At 47.0% G+C, this 18,483-nt stretch overlaps 1 protein-coding gene across 1 annotated transcript; it reads left to right on the forward strand.

The window, feature by feature from the left end:
• The first annotated feature begins 488 nt into the window (after window positions 1-488).
• Window positions 489-17,302, forward strand: C15H17orf67 (chromosome 15 C17orf67 homolog). Its single transcript, XM_045525701.1, has 4 exons — window positions 489-560; window positions 1,753-1,853; window positions 16,145-16,281; window positions 16,886-17,302. The coding sequence occupies exons 1-3, from the start codon at window positions 506-508 to the stop codon at window positions 16,259-16,261; spliced, it is 273 nt and encodes a 90-aa protein (XP_045381657.1). The 5' UTR covers window positions 489-505; the 3' UTR covers window positions 16,262-16,281; window positions 16,886-17,302.
• Window positions 17,303-18,483: the final 1,181 nt, after the last annotated feature.

The following is an 18,483-nucleotide window of genomic DNA, read 5'->3' on the forward strand; positions in this document are numbered from 1 at the left end:
AAAAAATTTTTTTTTTTGTTTTTATCATGCCCCTTGTTAATTTTCCCGCTTCCCTCTGAAATTATTGGGAAGGTCAACTTAGATTGGTGAATGAGTTTTGGAGAAAATGTCATAAAATACGCAAATGTAAGAGATTCTTAATCCTCAATGAAAAAGGAACATAAAATGAAGCTACAGGTAAACACTCACAAACAACTGTATAATATCTGTATACATGAAATGAATATCACGTGCTGCTTTTGTCAGGTTCAGACTCTAAAAGACATATTACAAAAGGGATCATTTCCTTCCTCGGGATGGAAATTTACAGGAATTCAGGGGAAAATATTTTAGTGGTCATTACTAAAACACTCAGAGTCAGATACACTCAACATCATATGGTAAGTCCTGTTAGTGAAAGCACTGACAGACACTGGGCCTGACCTGGCATCCGTCAAGCATTAATAGGCTGGCTCAGTCTGGGAGGATTCATTCAGTGGCGGGCGGAGAGAGGAACCAAGGCAGGATGAAGAAACTGCTGGTGCTTGTGCTGTCTCTCACCTTGCTGACTTTCTTCCCAGGTGGGCATTTATTCCAAAACATAGCCTCTTTCTATGCTGACATGAGAAACTACAATAATAGTTTATTTGCTATTTTAAAGCATTTTTTTCATTTAAAACAATAGGTGGTATATAATGTAAAGATATTTCAATGCTTTTTCTTTTCTTTTTTTCTGTAAGAACAGGCTTCCAGAATTGCTATCAGGAGGGATAAATTATTTCTGAAAAAAATCTTTAAAGGTATTTGTGCACTAATTCTCAAAAATGCTGATAAATCTTCAGCTTTACTTTCTTTTATTGTTCATATGAGATCACCAAAATTTGATATACTTTTTTTTTTTTTTGAGACAGAGTCTCACTCTGTTGCCCGGGCTAGAGTGCCGTGGCATCAGCCTAGCTCACAGCAACTTCAAACTCCTGGGCTCAAGCAATCCTCCTGCCTCAGCCTCCCGAGTAGCTGGGACTACAGGCATGCACCACCATGCCCGGCTAATTTTTTCTATATATTTTTAGTTGTCCAGCTAATTTCTTTCTATTTTTTAGTAGAGATGGGGCCTTGCTCTTGCTCAGGCTGGTTTCGAACTCCTGAGCTCCAACGATCCACCTGCCTCGGCCTCCCAGAGTGCTAGGATTACAGGCATGAGCCACTGCGCCTGGCCTTGATATACTTTTATGATGACAATATCTTTTAGAATTTGCCTGTGATTATCAAAACAATATAATTATTGTAGTATCTTCTTTGAGGGGTTGTCATTTATCAAGTTTAACATAAGCTTATTGTTACTGGGCATCTTCCAGTAACAACTTTAAACTTGATTCAGTCTATTGAGGATTTAAAAAAATTCCACTAAAGCAAACTTAAAAAACACAGACCAGAGAACTGAAGAAAGTATGTATTTTTTTTAACTTGATATGGTTGTTTTGGAAAAAAATATGTTTTAAAAAACATATTCATTAAATTAACACTCACTTTTAAAGGAATAGACCATTGCAATCAGTAAATATATTTAGGTTGCGCAGCTTTTCTCTAAGTTAACCATAGTAGAAACAATTTAAAATTCCTCCCTGAGCCCTCTGGAATGCCAAGTCCTTTGGGACAGGTCCCTGGGAAAGAACATTAGTGTTTTAACCAAAATTGAACTTGCAAGTCCTTTGCCTTGGACTGTGGAGATGGCGTGTGAGAGTCCTCAAGGTCCCTTCCTGACTTTTCCAGAGGCCTCCCCCATTCTGAAGGAAAAGGAGGCCAAACAGCTCCTGAGATCCCGGCGACAGGATCGGCCCAGCAAACCCGGATTCCCTGACGAGCCAATGCGGGTGAGTGCTTGGCTCTGGCAATTTTAAAGAAAATGCAATATTGGAAGGCTCGTTCATTGTAAAACTAAACTAGGTGTTGGTCCTAGCGTGGGCTGCTAGTTGGGCATCCTGTTAGAGTTTCAGGTATAAGGTACGTGCAATCTCAACCTTTTACCTCCTCATTTTCTCTTCTGGAGGTGCCAGCCCGACTTACCTGTTGTGAACACAGTGAGTATACGGTAGAAACAGCGGGGCTGATGGCGGGAGCCCCGGAATCCTGATGGCTGCTGAGTGTCACCCCTGCCCTGGCTGCTGGGGAGCTGTTCCCTTTAGTTGAAACCAAGCCCATCTTTTCCCTCTTCCCTTGGGCCCCAGGCAGCCTGGGCCAGGGATGGTCTGTCTAGGCTGGCAGAATCTCTGTCCCAGCTTTTTGTGAGGTCCTGCCCCGATCTCGTCCCTCTGATTTTGGTCTCTGGTCTCGGCTCTGCCCTGTGGTTTCATAGTGTCCACCTGTCTGTCTTTCTGAACTGGGCACTCTCTCCTGACTTCATTTCTGTACCTCAGTACTCAAATCTATAAAATGGGGATACTAAGTATTATTACTTATGTTACTATAACATTATTATTGGAAATAATAATACAAAGTAACAATTTTATGAGGCTACAATAAAATAATTCATAGTAAAGCACTGGGAACGGTACTCAGCACATGGTAACGACTTTTCTGAGTATTAAGTACCAGGCACACGGCTAGGGCGGAGGCTGTGCAGCGGGTTGCCTGGGTTTCTGCTCAGAGGCTGCGGTGGAGACAGAAGGAAGCAGATGGCTGCTGTGCAGTGTGACAAAAATGAATCCACTTCAGGCTTTTTTTGAAGAAGAAGAAAAATAAGAGGTGGCTCAGAATATGTAGGTGCAGGGTAGAAGGGGACTGGGAGGTGGGCAGGGGCAGGATCGAGAAGGGTTTGAGTACCTTGTCCTTCATCTTGTGTTCTGTTGAGAGCAACTGAAGGATTTTTCAAATGAGGGAGCACAGATCTGGGCTTTAGATAGATGGTTCTAGAAGTGGTTAGAGGAGAAGAGGCCCATGATTAAAGTCTGGGGACACCAACACTCAGAGGTGGGCAGAGGAGGAGGAGGAGCCTCAAAGGGAGTGAGGAGGAGCCTCAAAGGGAGTGAGGAGGAATTCGGAGAGATATAGAGAGAAGCTGGGGGTGGGGGTGCAGAGCAAAGGGGCAGAGGTGAGGAAGGAGGGCGGGTGGAGGTGACGGGGGTGGCATGGGCACGACAGACACAGGCAAATGATGCCTGGAGGAGGGGGTCCCATGGGGGGGGCTCTAACTGGTCCCACATGCTTTCAGCGTGATGTCTGGAGTGGCTATTCCAAAGGCTCTCCCTTGGGGACCCAGGGGGCAGGGGGGGGGGCGGGCTTGTCACAGGCCCCCATAGCAGGTGGCAGCTCTAACGGATTCCAAAGCCTGCCACCTGATGTTTTCTCTGCCAGCATTTGCACCTGGCTCTTTTGAACTGTGATAGTGGAGGAACGGCTTTTGCTGGAACTGAAGGCACTGTGGGCATCAGCCAGCAGGTAGTTTGGACCTTGCATCTGGCTTCCCGGCTCCAGCTCTTCCCCCACCATCCCTGTGCCAGCCTACATGCCGTGCTAGACTTTGTCCCTAAAACCCTGCTTTGTGTGGTCCTTCCCCTGCTCAAAACTTCCAAAAACTCTGTCTCTGTTTGCCTTGTTCTGGCTTGTGGTCATCATCTCCCTTAATCTTTGACAACTCTCTGCTTGCCTCCAACTTTGCAATTTACCATTTGGAAAAGAGGTCATGTGACTGACCATTGAAATGTAAGATAAATATGCACTCAATTGTTTGGTGGCTGGTCTATACCAGCAGTTCTCACCCAGGGGGGATTATTTTTCCCCTTCCCTAGGGACATTGGACGGTGTTTGGAGACATTTTTGGTCGTTACAACTGTTGGGGGCGCTGCTATTGGCATCTAGCAGGTAGAGGCCACAGACGCTGCTACACATCCTACTATGCACAGGGCAGCCCCCCACCACATAGAATTAATTATCTGGCCCAAAATGTCAGTAGTGCCAGGGGTGAGGAGCCCAGTTTACATAACGCCAAGTAGCCTCTTTCTTGGTCACTGTGTGTCACACTGTGTCTCTCTCATTCTTGTTTACAATTACACGCAGTCACACACACACAGAATTGGTTGAATCTGGAAGTTATTTTTGGTGTCATATTTTTCTAGGTATGTGTTTCTTAACTTTGGTTGTATCCTGGAGCCACTTGGGGAATTTAACCTCCTGATGCCTGGGTCCCACTCATGGAGTTGGGGCCTGGGGTGAGGCCTAGATGTGGGGGGTGGGGCCAGTGTGCAGCTGAGGCTGAGAGCCATGGTGCGGGGCCTTCTGGGAGAAACCAGCCACGTGTGAAACCAGCCACGTGTGAAACCAGCCTCCTGTGGTCCAGTTGGGAACACAAAGGCATTTAGAAAGCAGCTAAATGTTGAACTAAGTTGTATGGAGAGTAAGTATCTTAGATGTGTAGACCCAGTTCAGACAGAGAGAGTGAGGGAGTCAAGTGGCAGGTGCTGATCAAGATGAGCCCTTAATTAACGTTACATTGACTGTGCCTTACCAGGGACCAGGCCCTGAGGATGAAAGATAAGCGACACATTCTTCATTCAAAGTGCCGGTTGTGTGAGATGGAGCCAGGACATTCCGTCCTGATTCGGGCCCTCTAACACGGCCATCCGGTCCAACAGACTGTGGGTCTGAGAGGAGAGAGCCTTGAGCTCTAACTGGAAGGAGGAGGGAGGCTGGGAAGGCTTCTCAGAGGAGGTGTCCACCCAGCTGAGGCTTGAAGGGTGAGAAGGAGTTTTCAGGCAGCGTAGGGGGTGGGGGAGGGGTGGGAAGAATATTTCACCCAGCTCAATTCCAGTCCGTATTCTGCCATAGCTAGTTGTGGACTTTGGGTTTTGGATTCTGGGTAAGTCATTTCCTCTTTTGGGAGCCTAGTCTTCTCATCTGTAAAATGCAGAGTTCGGCTGGCTTCTGGCTTAGAAGGTTTATTCCAGGTCTCATATTGTAGGGTGCTGGGTAGAGCTGTGGTGCTGACACAGGTTTCCTGGTGCCAGTGTGCAACTTGGAGGACACACACACCCCCTCACACATTCTCACATTCACCCTCCTCACATACCCTCACACATCTCCCCCACACCCCCTCGGATGCCCCCTCACGCTCCCTCACACCCCCTCACACCCCCTCACACCCCCTCCTCACACATACCTCTGGGTCAGCAGGACATCAACTCGGGCGAGCAGCCAGGGTGGCTTATTTTGGGGTCCCTGGAGGGGACTTCCTGAAAACCAGGGGCCTCCTCTCCTCGTGCTGGCCCTGCTGCAGCCGTACTCAATATTCTGCTGTTTGACCCATTCCCTCCCCTTGGGCTCATGTTGACTTTTTGTTTTCATAAATTTACTAAAAACAAAATTAATAATACCAACCATGTAAAAAGAGGAGATTTACTGCTTTTTACTGAGAGGCTGGTTGTCAAAATGATCCTGGCCCTACTCCCAGTTGGGCCTGAGTGTAGGACGTGGGGCCTCCCGTTTGTCCTCAGGTCGTGAGGGGCCAGGAGGCCGGGGCTCTGGCCAGGGGGTCAGGAGTGGCCGTCAGAACTGCCAGACGGCTCGGGGGAGGGGAATGGAGGAGTTAGGAGTCAAAGGACACCTGGCCCCAGGGAACCACACCCTCCTGCCCTGGACCTTCAGCCAAGACCACCTCCCGCCCTCCTTCTGGGTGTGAGCTGAGAGCATCTGCTCACAGACGTCCTTCTGCCAGGGAAGAGGGCAGGAGGGGCGCACCATCCTGTGGATTTGGGATCGCCAGCACTGTGTGTGGGGGACATGCGTGGCAGTGTGTGTACAAGTGTGCGAGGGATTGTATAAGGGTGTGTGTGAGGGCATTTGTGGGGGTGTGTGTAAGGATGTGTGTGAGGGTGTGTGGGTTTTGAAAAGGCCTCACGGAGTATTTTTTTCAGACGGTGGGTTCCAGTCCTCTCCTACTTTGGCCTTGACTTGCGCATCTGGGCTGTGTGGCGTGCTGGGAGCTGGCAGTGGAAGGTTGTGCTGGGGCTGCGGGGGCCTTGGATGCCACAGCAGCAGGGTTGGGTTTCTGTACCCAGCGGGAGCCATCAAGGGATTTTAAACAGGGGAATGATGTGACTTGATCTGTTCCCAGGAGCCCTTTGGAGTCCCGGACACAGAGCCTCTGAAGTGCTGGCCTTCAGACACTGTTGTCCACGGGAAATGGGCAGTGACATTTTTGGATGTGTTATTGCACCTCCGTGCCATGGTGCCGAGGAGACAAACAGGTGGACTTGGGCAAACGAGTGGAGTCAGTGGTCTCTGGGGAACGCGTGTGCCCTTGGGAACCGTGCTCACCACTCACACTAAATCACTGAGTGATGACTGCTCGGGTTATTTTATTTTGCCTCCCCCCTATGGGACTGTACAAAAGAAAAGCCTTCGGAGAGGGGAGAGGCCATGGATAAGCGTAAACAAGCGGTGCTTTGGGGAGGTATTAAAGGATTCAACATGAAAACAAGTACGAAGATTTGCAGAAGTCTCGCCGTGAAGATCTATTAAGCCACGTTTATCATCAACACTTGGCTTAAATATTGGCAGAGGTTGGCTTCTGTGGAATTGAGGCTTTTTGGAAACAGGTTCAGACAAGTCGTGCCTGTGTGCACAAGGGGCTCGGCTGTCTGGCATACATCCTGTGGGTCCAGTGCGGCATCTGTTCCTTTCTGACTTCGCGGTGGGAAGGAGAGGAGGCTACTGAAGGGATCCTGGGTGCCCCTGTGCCTGATGGAGGGCCAGCACAGACACCTGGAGCAGGGACACCTGCCAGGACCCTAGATAGAGGGAGGCAGATGGCTCTGCGTAAGAAAGTAGGAGGGATTTCGAATGTATGGAGGCAGCCAGGGAGGAAGAGGATGAAAGCCCCAGTATGTGAAGGAGGGTCAGAGAGAGAGGTGGGGTGGGGTAGGAGGGAAGTGCTAGGATTACAGGCGTGAGCCACCATGCCTGGCCAATATTTTTAAAGCTTTTTGTATATATTATTGAATTACTTTCCAAAAGCATTTTAACAATATCTGTTCTTGTCTTCCAAGACAGTATTCCAGTAGAGGTTTTAAGGTAAAGATACGGTGGGAGCTTGATTATGGTGGCTTAAATTGGAGACCAGTGGCTATTGCTGGGGCAGGAGGAGCAGGTGCAGCGAGGGAGGATTAGGAATAAGAATGACTTGTAGGGTTTTGTGTGGAAAACCTTCATTGGTATTGGAAATCCATGAAGAGGTGCATCATATGTGGGATGATGGTGTGTTTCAAGTTCTTCTCCCATGGCACCTGCCTTTATCCTTGTTTCTTCTGCTCATCTTCCTGGCTGAGAGACTCACCTTAAATTATGGCCTTTTGGGGAGGCCTTCCTGATGCTTTTGCCCTGCCCAGCGAACCAGTGCACCCCTCTAGCATAGCACTTGCAGCACAAGATTGCTATTTTTCACTTTTTAACGTCTCTCCTTGTAGACTGTTCTAAATTGAGAAGATGGACGATTAGTTTCAATTCTGAGTCCCCAGCACCAGGCACAGTACAGTACTGGCATTTAGTAAATGCTCATTACTTATTTCCATTCCTTTCTTTGCCTCTCCCCAGGGGAGATGCTTTGTGGGACATAACTGTGCTGTAGAATCTGGGGGTTATTTCAAAGAAATCTTTTCTCTTGCTTCACTTAAACTCATTACATTTCTCTTAATCTTCTCAGATTTTAGGGAAGAAATTGTTTGCCAGTCGCTGGGGGGAACCATGGAAATTCTTTAAAAAGATGACATTCAAGCTTAAATTATGTCTTTTGTGATTGTATTTGTAAGCGCTCGCATACCTTGGGAATACGGCTTTCTAGGAAGTGTTCCATTTTGGCCTGTGATCCTTTAAGGAATGTTCTTGTTGGGCAAGTATAAATCATTTTAGCTTTATTGTAAGTAGACTTTGTAAAATATGCCTTCTTGTTTAGTCCCTTGACAAATGTATGTAGTGACTCCATTACCCTTTTGTTCCTCATGGTCTCAAAGACCGGTTCAGAGTGAGGGATGTACATTGCTCCCAGCTCTGATCCGTCTTCCTTTGGGGCTGAGACCTCAGTTCCCCTACGCAGTTAAGTTCTGAACCCCCCTGCAGTCTGTGTGATCACCTTGCTTTTCCTAATGAGCAAAATAATTTTTTCAAATGTTGATGGATTTTATTTCTGCAAAAATGTCACAAGAAGGATTTTTGCCTTCTTGGCAAAAGTTCCTACCTTGATGTATTAACTGTCCACTTTATGATTCCCAGCTTAGATCAAGTTCCAGTGGGTATTTAATTTCATTATCACACCACTCCAGTGCCGTAATAAAGGACTACTTCCAATTTCTGCTCTGATTACTAAGAAGTGTTTTACTTAAATCATTACAGTTGGCATCTGACATGGGACGCAGATAATGGTTTTGTTTTGCTTTAATTATTTTCCTCCTTAAAGAAAGGAATCTAAAGAAATTAAAACTTATTTTCCATCTACCCCTTCTTTCTTGGGCCAGGAACATTTGAGATTATCATTAATGCTGGGTCGTTTCTAACTCAGCCAATGCAGTTGTTGAATTTGTGGTTTTCGGCTGATTTGCAGTTTGCCTTTTCATCTTTGACTAATGATTTGCTTTTCTGCCTTTGTGGCATATTCATTTTCCTAACATTTTAAATAAATAGTGAAATGTCATGGAAACCAGTGCTGGTTTCTTTCTTGTTCTCTGTGTGTGTCTGTTTTGGTTGTTTTTCTTCAGTGATGATTTCAGCTGCTGTTTAGGAGTGTGAAATATATATTACTTTTTGATGCTTTTTATGCACATTTGGCCTGGGCCATTATGATGAGCACACTGGCACAGATATCAAGGAAACTTCCAAGGAGGATTTAGTAAGATTACGGGAGAGAACAGTCATTTCATTTATTTATTTGCTCATTTATACATTTTCTCAGGTGGGCTTATTGATATCCTATTGTGTGCCAAGCACTAAGACATACACTAGGTATAACTTGATCACTGCCTTCGAAAAACTAGCTGCGTATTTGGCTGAGAGGGACAGGGATTAAATGAGGAAGGATGCAAATGAGCATGTGATTATCAAAGGTGCTGCCTATCAGTGGTGACATTTGTTAATATCATCAGTGATCTCATCAGAAAAGTCTTTTTATATATTTTTTACATTAAAAAATTTTGTTTTAGATACAGGGTCTCACTCAGTGACCCAGGCTGGAGTGCAGTGGTGTGATCATAGCTCACCGCAGCCTTGAACTCCTGGGATCAAGATCCTCCTGTGTGCACCACCACACCTGGCTAATTTTTAAAAGATTTTTGTAGAGACAGGGTCTTCCTATGTTGCCCAGGCTGGTCTCCAACTCCTGTCCTCAAGTGATCATCCCGCCTCGGCCTCCCAAAGTGCTGGGATTACAGGTGTGAGCCCCCGCATCCAGCCAGAAAGGTCTTTAAGTACTAGGAAGCCGTCAGCTTCATGGTAGCAGACACAAATTTTCCAAAGTTCTAATTTGCCCCTGAAAGCTCGAATTTTATCATTTAGCAACAAATAGTGTCAACTGTTTTCCTTGAGGTGACAGGTTCACTTCGTTCACTCTCACGGTGTCTGCCAAACACTCACACGAGACACAGCTAGTTCAATCCTTGACACCAGCAGTTGTGCACGTGCTTTGCCTTGGACAGCCCTCGCACTCTGTCATGCGGCAGGTAGATGTGCAGCCTGCATATTCCCCGTTGGGTCACTCTCTACAGCTTCACCAGGGCGTTCTTCGGTGAAACCGGCATTTTAAGAATGTTTTATTTTTAATTTTGTAGCGGCGGGTGAGTGGTGGGGAAGGCTATGAGGACCACAAGTACAGCTGGGTACCACTGACCACTGCTTAGATTCCTGCAGAGGTGCCAGTCGTTTCACCCACCACTGCTTGGCACATCAGTGCAAATGCCAGTACGGTGAGAGGGCAAAGAATGTCGGAGTATTATTCCAAAAAGAATACTATTCTAAAAATAGTTTTGACCTCGTGGGCCCCCGAAGGGTGCACAGACCATACTTTGAGGAGCACTGTCCTAGTCTTTTCTTTCTTTTTTTTTTTTAAATTTTTTGAGACAGAATCTCACTCTGTTGCCCAGGCTAGAGTGCCGTGGAGTCAGCCTCGCTCACAGCAACCTCAAACTCCTGGGCTCAAGCGATCCTCCTGCCTCAGCCTCCCGAGTAGCTGGGACTACAGGAATGTGCCACCATGCCTGGCTAATTTTTTTCTATATATTTTTAGCTGTCTGTATAATTTCTTTCTATTTTTAGTAGAGACGGGGTCTCGCTCTTGCTCAGGCTGGTCTCGAACTCCTGAGCTCAAACGATCCACCTGCCTTGGCCTCCCAGAGTGCTAGGATTACAGGTGTGAGCCACCATGTCCGGCCCTAGTCTTTTCTTTAGTAAACCTTTCCTGAAAGCTTCCTGTGTCCCAGTTCCTGGGAAGGACGCTCCCCTCCACAACCTCCAAGTGTACTCAGAGCTTTCTTATCTAATAGCAACCAAAACTAACAGCGTGCATTTACTGGATTCCTATTACAGGCCAGGAGTGGTGTGCCAAGCTCCCATAGCATCGGGGAGCCATCAGGAGACTAGATAATGGACGAGAGTTTATTAAAGAGATTTTTTTTTTTTTTTTTGAAACAGAGTCTCGCTCTGTTGCCCAGGCTAGAGTGCCGTGGCATCAGCCTAGCTCATAGCAACCTCAAACTCCTGGGCTCAAGCAATCCTCCTGCCTCAGCCTCCCAAGTAGCTGGGACTACAGGCATGCGCCACCATGCCCGGCTAATTTTTTCTATATATATTTTTAGCTGTTCATATAATTTCTTTCTATTTTTAGTAGAGACGGGGTCTCGCTCTTGCTCAGGCTGGTCTCGAACTCCTGAGCTCAAACAATCCGCCCGTCTCGGCCTCCCAGAGTGCTAGGATTACAGGTGTGAGCCACCGCGTCTGGCCCTAAAGAGATTTTTTACAAAGGTGTGGGCAGGATTAAGGTAAACCAACAGGAAATGATGAAGCATCGAGGCTCACGACCCCCTAGGCATGAAGGGGTAAGGGAGGCAATGCTTCCTGGAATTGGAGAGGGCACCCCGCCTTGGAGCTGTGGCCAATGGGACAGGGTTGCAGCCAATTGCTGGGGTGAACCATGGAAATTCTTTAGAAAGATGACCTTCAAGCTTAAATTATGTCTTTTGTGATTGTGTTCATACTCAGCGTGACCGTGACTCCTCAGGGATGAACCAGCAGGGTGAATACCCTGGCTTCTCTCTCCTCCTACTCTCTGATTACCTGCTGGTGTGTCCTTGAGGAGAGGAAAGCCGCAGGACAGGGGAGTCTGTGCTCACAGTTCATCTGGGCCACAGGGCCAGGTGAAAAAGGGGAGAGAATGGTTCTGGAAGGACAAATGCAGGCTACTTATTTGGCACAGAACTTGAGTTGTATCATCTCATTTGATTTTACTAACCCAATGAAGCAAGTGCTGGTGCAATGTCCATCTTGCAGATGGACAGATTGAGGCTGGAGGGGTGGGGTCTGGATTTGAACGAGACCCAGACCTCTTAGCCGCTATGCCACACCGCCTGGCAAACCGGCAGGCAAGAAGAAGAAGAAGGCAACATGGGTTGGCTTCAGTGTGCGGCTCCTGTGGAGTAGTGGAACAAGTCAAGCTATGTGCTGGGGAGTTGTTCCTTATTTATATGACTCCACACCGCCTTCCTGTTCCTCTCAATTGCTATTCTTCTGGCCAAAGGCTCCCTGGACAGGGCAGGAACTCAGCTCAAAATTCACTAACATGTCCAGCGAGCAGCTGGGGAATCATTGTTGGGTTCCACAAGGAGCCCTCTCACCGTCCACCCTCCACCCCAGCTGACCTGGAGGCTCCCTGCCAGGACACTGAGTGTATTTTGATGAGTTAAATGAAAACAACCACCATAACCAAAACAAATCCAAGCTGCATGGGTCCTGGGGGAAAGAAAAAAAATTCAGGAAAATTGGCCACTTCATAATTCCTTCCTTTGCACATTCTCCCCCCACCCTTTTAAATGACTATGTTTAATACAAGATGCAGAATTCCTAGAGGATGTTCTATTAATAGAAATTTAAAAACAGAAAGGTCTAACCTGGACCCTTTTTTGAAGCTTTATCAATGCCATAGGAGAGTTTCCATGATTTAGGGGTTTTAGGATATCAAAACACGCCAAAACAATTTAGTCATGTCACAAATATTATTGATTATGTCTACTCTCCTTCGAGGTGAAATGCTGCTTCTCTGATTAATGGCCTGTTGTTCTGGGCTACCTAAGTATGTTTATGGTTATATTTCATGCATGCTTTGCAATTGTCCATATCCCACAATTACAGCACCCAGCCTTCCTTCAGGGCAACATCAACAGCACACATTCCTCCAAGTTAGAAAACATTCCCATCTTTTGGAGGGAACATCAAGTTTTCGTACCAATACATGAACCAACCATGTGGCATCTGCACTAAACAATATGAAGCAGGCCAATAAAGTTGCTATGCTCAGGGACAGGTCACTGCCAACCAGAGTGACCAAGGATATGCTGGTCCAGAGAGCTCTGGGGGCCAAGAAGAAGTGGGGTCACAGGAAATCTGAGAAGGCTTCCTGGAGGAGGTAACATTGAAGCAGAGGCCTGAAAAGTCAGATAAGCATGAGACAGGAAAAAGAGAAGGCACAGAGGTGTTCTAGGCAGAGGGAATGGCAGGTGCTAAGGAAAGCTTCGAGAGAGGATCGAGCATGGCTCGTTCTAGGAACAATGGAGAACAAAGCTCAAGCGGGTTGATGGCAAGAAAAGAGGCTCAGGAGATGGGTGTGGCTGGATCTTGGAGAGCCCGTAGCCACATTACAGAATTGGAACTTTCTCCTGAGCCCAATGGGAGCCATGCATGTATTTTAAGCAAAGAAACAACATGGGCAAATTTTTTAAAAAACGTCACTTTGCAAAAAGATACAGAAAAATCAAGAGGGACTTTTTTTGGTCTTTATAATTTTCTATTTCCATAGGACTTAAAAAAGTTATATGTATCACTACTGTGATAAAAATAAAGCCAATAGGCCGGGTGCGGTGGCTCACGCCTGTAATCCTAGCACTCTGGGAGGCCAAGGTGGGTGGATCGCTCGAGGTCAGGAGTTCGAGACCAACCTGAGCGAGACCCTGTCTTTACTAAAAATAGAAATAAAAAAATTATCTGGACAACTAAAAATATATGTAGAAAAAATTAGCCAGACATGGTGGCGCACACCTGTAGTCCCAGCTACTCGGGAGGCTGAGGCAGTAGGATCGCTTAAGCCCAGGAGTTTGAGGTTGCTGTGAGCTGGGCTGATGCCACGGCACTCACTCTAGCCCCAGCTACAAAGTGAGACTCTGTCTCAAAAAATAAAATAAAATAAAATAAAGCCAATAAAGATATTTTAATTTTCATATTTTAAAAACCCACCCTGACAAAAGACCTGGACAGACATCTACCAAAGAAGATATACAGATGGCAAGTAAGCATATGAAAAGATGCTCAACATCACATGTTTTTAGGGAAATGCAAATTTAAGCAACAATGAGATACCATTGTGCACTTATTAGAATGACCAAAATCCAGAACACCAATGATACTGAACACCGGTGAGGATGTGGAGCAACAGGAGCTCTCATTCATTGCTGTTGGGAACACAAAATGGTACAGCCACTTTGGGAGACAGTTTTGCAGTTTCATATAAAATGAAACTTGTAGTTCAGTAATTGCATCCCCTGTTATTTACTCAAAGGAGTTGAAAACTTATATCCACACAAATACCCGCACATAGATATTTGTAACAACTCTACTTATAATTGCCAAAACTTGGAAGCCATCAAGATGTCCTTCAGGAGGTGAATGAATAAATAAATTGTGGTACATCCAGACAATGGAATATTATTCAGTGCAAAAAAGAAATGATCTATCAAGCCATGGAGTGACATGGCGTAACCTTAAATGTATACCACTAAGTGAAAGAAACCAGTCTGAAAAGGGTACATATTGTAGGATTCCAACTACATGATGTTCTGCAAAAGGCAAAACTCTGGGAGACAGTAAAAAGAAAACTGATTGACAGGAGATAGGTAGATGATTAGGCAGAGCAAGGAGGATTTTTAGAGCAGTGAAATGTTCTGTGTGATATTGCAATGGTAGTAGATACATGTCAAGGTATATTTGTCCAAACCCATAGAATGTACAACCCAAAGAGCGGGCCCTAATGTCAGCTACAGACTGGGTGATAACAACGTGTCAATGCAGGTTCATCAATAGTAACAAATGTACTGTGCTGGTGGCAGGTGTTGATATTGGGGGAGGTTGTGCACGTGTGGGGACAGAGCACAGGGGGTATATGGGAATTCTCTATATCTCTGCTCAATTTTACTGTGAACCTAAAACTGTTCTAAAAAAATAAGGTCTATTAAGAAAACAAAAACAAAAACAAAAAAAACACCACAAGAGGAAGGAGGTAAGACAAGGGGAGGACGCTGTGGCAGGGATCCATCCCCAGGGCTGGGGCGGCAGCTGGGGCAGAGGAAGGAGGGTGGAGGAGGGTGGGGAGGAGTCAGCAGTGTCCCTGGGCATCAGGCTGCCCCATGGTCGGCGTGGACGGTAAAGAAGAGGAGTGATGTGGTGCCGTGAACAGATTTGATGAACCACCTGTGGTAGCCTGAGCCAGAGATTGCACCAGAAGATGGAGAGACAAGGTGAAGAGGGAAGGAAGAGACTTTTGTAACTGATTAAGACAAGAGAAGTAACGCTTTATTCTACTTAAGAGACGCCTCTTTTGGGTGTTGGTTTATCACTTTTCTGTTTTGTGCATTATCTACATGAGATAATGCAATGGATAGCCACACCCAGAAACCCACAGACTGAACTGGCTTTGCTGCAGACCAGAGCTCAAAGGCTGGAAGTGACATTCACGTGAATGACGGGCAGAGCACGAGCAGACTGAGAGAGGAGGAGAAAAGACCTGCACTGGCAGAGGCTGGGCGTATTCAGAGGCTGATGGACCGCAGGAGGCAGAAGGGCCCTATCACGGCCACCTGCTGTTTGTGCTCTCTGCCCCTTCCCTGGCAGCAGCACGCCCCTTGCTGCTCCTTGTCCTGTCCCTGCTAGCTGGGAGTACAAATGGTAACTCTGTTTAACATTTTGAGAACCGCCAGATTGTTTTTACAAAATGCTCCTCTGTCTCTAGTAACATTTTTGTATTTTCAAGTCATTTCTGTTAATATTAGTATAGCAACTCTAGCTTTCTTCTGGTTGTCCCTTGCCTTTTAAAAAAGATGATATAGCCATAAGTAATATATTATGTAGTTACGCATGTTTTGAGCTTTATGGAAATGGAGTCACACTATCAATGTAGCTTCCTCGAACTTGCTGTTTTCACTCAGTGTGCTATTTCTAAGACCTGTGTATGTTGTCACATGTAGCTACAGTATAATTTATGTTCACTGCTGTGTAATATTCCACCGTGTGATCCTACCATCATTTATCGATCCATTCTCTTGTTATGGATATTTGGGACCTTTCCGGTGTTTGGCTACTACAAATGTATTGCTGCTATAAACATTCTTATACACCTCTCCTGATACGAGAGCTTCTCTTGTCCTCAAAGCAACCAGTGATGTCACCATTGATTGGGAACTTGTCAGAAATGCAAATGCTTGAGTCCCACCCAGGATCCACTGAGTCAGGAGCTCTGGGGCTGGGCTTGGAAGTCTGTGTTTCAATCAGCCATCCAGGTGACTCTGACATTTGATAGTTTGAGGTGCACTGCTCCAGGGTGTACACTGGGAGTGAAATTTCTGGATTGTAGGCAGCTGGTTGTTTTCCAAAGTGGTTGTTCCGTGTTACACTCCGGCAGCGTGTGTGTGAGTTCCCATGGAGACGCGCCCTCTCAGCATTTAGTATCGCCAGACTTCTTTATTTTGCCCACCGAGTGGGTCGATCTGACTGGTCTCCCCTGAGAGAGGCAGGGGCGTGGCGGGTGATTTCTCCTCCCCGTCTGCCTCCCCCACCCTTCCTGTGTCTCAGGAGCCAGACAGGGTGCTGCCACAGCAGCTCAGCTGTCGCCGCGGGTACAGCCTTCTTCAGTGTGGGTTTGTTTCGACAGGAGTACATGCACCACCTGCTCGCCCTGGAGCACCGCGCCGAGGAGCAGTTCCTGGAGCACTGGCTGAACCCTCACTGCAAACCCCATTGCGACAGGAACAGAGTCCATCCCGTGTAAGGGGCTTGGGACCAGCCATGGTACGTCCCCTTCTTCCAGGCCTTCTGTCTGAGGGGGTTGGCAGGGGATAGCATGGCACGGACCGGAGACTCTCTGGACCATGGTGCTGGGGGACCAGCCAGCTGGCTGGTCATGGGTCAGGGGTGGCAAGAGTGAGGCAGGGGAGATGGGGGGTTCAGGTTGAGGGGAGCCCAGAGGACACACAGGGGAGCCTGACCTCTATTGAGTCACCAGGAGATCATTGATAGGGAGGGATGTGGCCCTATTTGCCATTCAGAGAACATCAGTCCAGAATTCAAATATGGAGAAATGTGGCTTGTTGAGACTTGGGTCTCTCCAGGTGGGGTCAGCATCGTGGGATTGACCCACGTCTTCCCTCATTGGTGTTCTAAGGGTTGAAAAAGTCAATGCCTGGAAAATAGGGTTGCCCTGGCACGCACATAGGAAGTGCTCAGGAAATGACAGCTGAATGGCTGTTTGCTCCTCCTTAGTCTGCTCTTCCTCTTTCTTAGTGTACTCCTTCTTTCCTGTCCTCCTCCTCCTACTTGTTCTTTATCAACATCATCACCACCACCACCACCACCACCATCATCATCCTAAGATTATTTTCTTGTTCTTTTTCAGCAAGTATTTTGTATGCAACGACCTGAATAATGTTGAAACAAGACAAGTCTCCTTCTTTCGTTTGTTGTTAAACTGTGGAAATGGATGTCTTCGTATGTCCTGAATGCCGGGTGTGCCAAAGTTTGCCTTGGGGATGGCAAATATATATCCTGCTTCATTTCACTAACCTGCATAAATCATTCAAACTAATAGCTTAAGGTACAGACTCCCCTAAAGCTCTTTCTACCAGTCTGTAAGGGTGGGCAGAACAAGAATCCTACGTGGGCTGATGGAGCCGGAGCCTCCAGACCCGGAGTTTGGGGCAGGCTGCCGGTCCTGAGGAATCTGGGGAAGTCTTGTTCGGAGTAGTGAAGCACACCATTTGGGGCTGCTGAGATTTTTATCATCTGTTTCTTTTTCCTCTTCTTTTCTGCGCTAATAAACATTGGTGTTAAATCTACTTTCTGTGGTGTCTCCTTTCCTTTCCCTAGAAAAAGTGAAGCAGAGATTCCCTCCCTTGTTTATCTGTGTAAATGTAGCATCAGAAAACATGCTGTTGTTGGAATAAATGAATGGATGAAACTATGAACTTCTAGGAATTTTGCACAAGGGCCATATTTTTTTGGTAAAGAGTTTATTTGCTCAAGGCCAGCTCTGGAAATAGGGCCATTACTTAATACCAGGTGCACACCCTAGTCTTCTAGCAAAGGAGACATTTGTTGTAGAAGGTGGGTTGCAGCTCCTGCAGCCCAGTGGCCCTCACCTGCCCCACAGCTCCAGCATCAAAGATTGGACAATTAAGGACCAATAAAAGCAGAAATTCAGAGGGTAAGGGAGGGTGGGAGAAATGGTTCTAGGGAACGTAGAATCTGGCATCCTCAACAAAAGGTAAGAAGGAAGGGGTGCCCACACAACCCAGGCTATGGGGAGGGCTTGTCTCAGGAAGGTTGGGTGGGTTTGTCTAGAGAGAAAGTCACCACAGGTAGTTTGTTCAAGTCCACACAGCTGGTGGGTGGAGGAGCTGGGATTTGAACCTAGGAAGCCCCTCACTACTCTGGCCCCACCCCACAAACACCATATACCTTTGCCCTAAGCCTGATATACTCTTGCCTTGAATTAAGTGATTTTCTAATCTCAGCTCCCTGAGGGCCAAGGATGTGTCTTATCGGGGTTCAGCTGCACCCCTCACCTGGCGGGGGCGTCAGCTGCGTGCCAGATGCCTTCCATGGGCCCTGACATTCCATGCAGGGACTTGCCCAGGGTACACAGAACCGTGGTGCATAGACTGTTCCCTCGTCCACCTCCCACCTGCCTCTCAGGGTGTTTCAAAAGAACTAGGAGCTGAATATGTGCGTGTGGGACAGAGCGCAAGGGAATGAGACTGATAGGTCCCGAAAGAGAGAAGGAGGGAAGCAGAATTAAAAATAAGGGGGACCCACACGGAGCCGGGTCCCAGGTCCAGGCAGGGAAGGAAGGGCTTCACTGTGCTAAGCACCTTAGGCATGGCTCATGTATCGGGGGCGGAAACTACCTGTAGGAGCAGAGGGGATTCTTCATCGGTCACATACAGCCTGGTTCTCAGCCTCCTTCCCTCCCCTTGACAAACTGATTAAAGGCTG

The sequence above is a fragment of the Lemur catta genome, chromosome 15 (genome assembly GCF_020740605.2).
Source record: "Lemur catta isolate mLemCat1 chromosome 15, mLemCat1.pri, whole genome shotgun sequence".
NCBI classification, from domain to species: Eukaryota; Metazoa; Chordata; class Mammalia; order Primates; family Lemuridae; genus Lemur; species Lemur catta.

Bases quoted from the DNA above. Each gene is read 5' to 3' on its own strand.
- C15H17orf67 (XM_045525701.1), top strand. From the start codon at position 506: ATGAAGAAACTGCTGGTGCTTGTGCTGTCTCTCACCTTGCTGACTTTC. The intron at 561-1,752 runs GTGGGCATTTAT...TGACTTTTCCAG, and splicing joins CTTGCTGACTTTCTTCCCAG to AGGCCTCCCCCATTCTGAAG. The intron at 1,854-16,144 runs GTGAGTGCTTGG...TTGTTTCGACAG, and splicing joins TCCCTGACGAGCCAATGCGG to GAGTACATGCACCACCTGCT.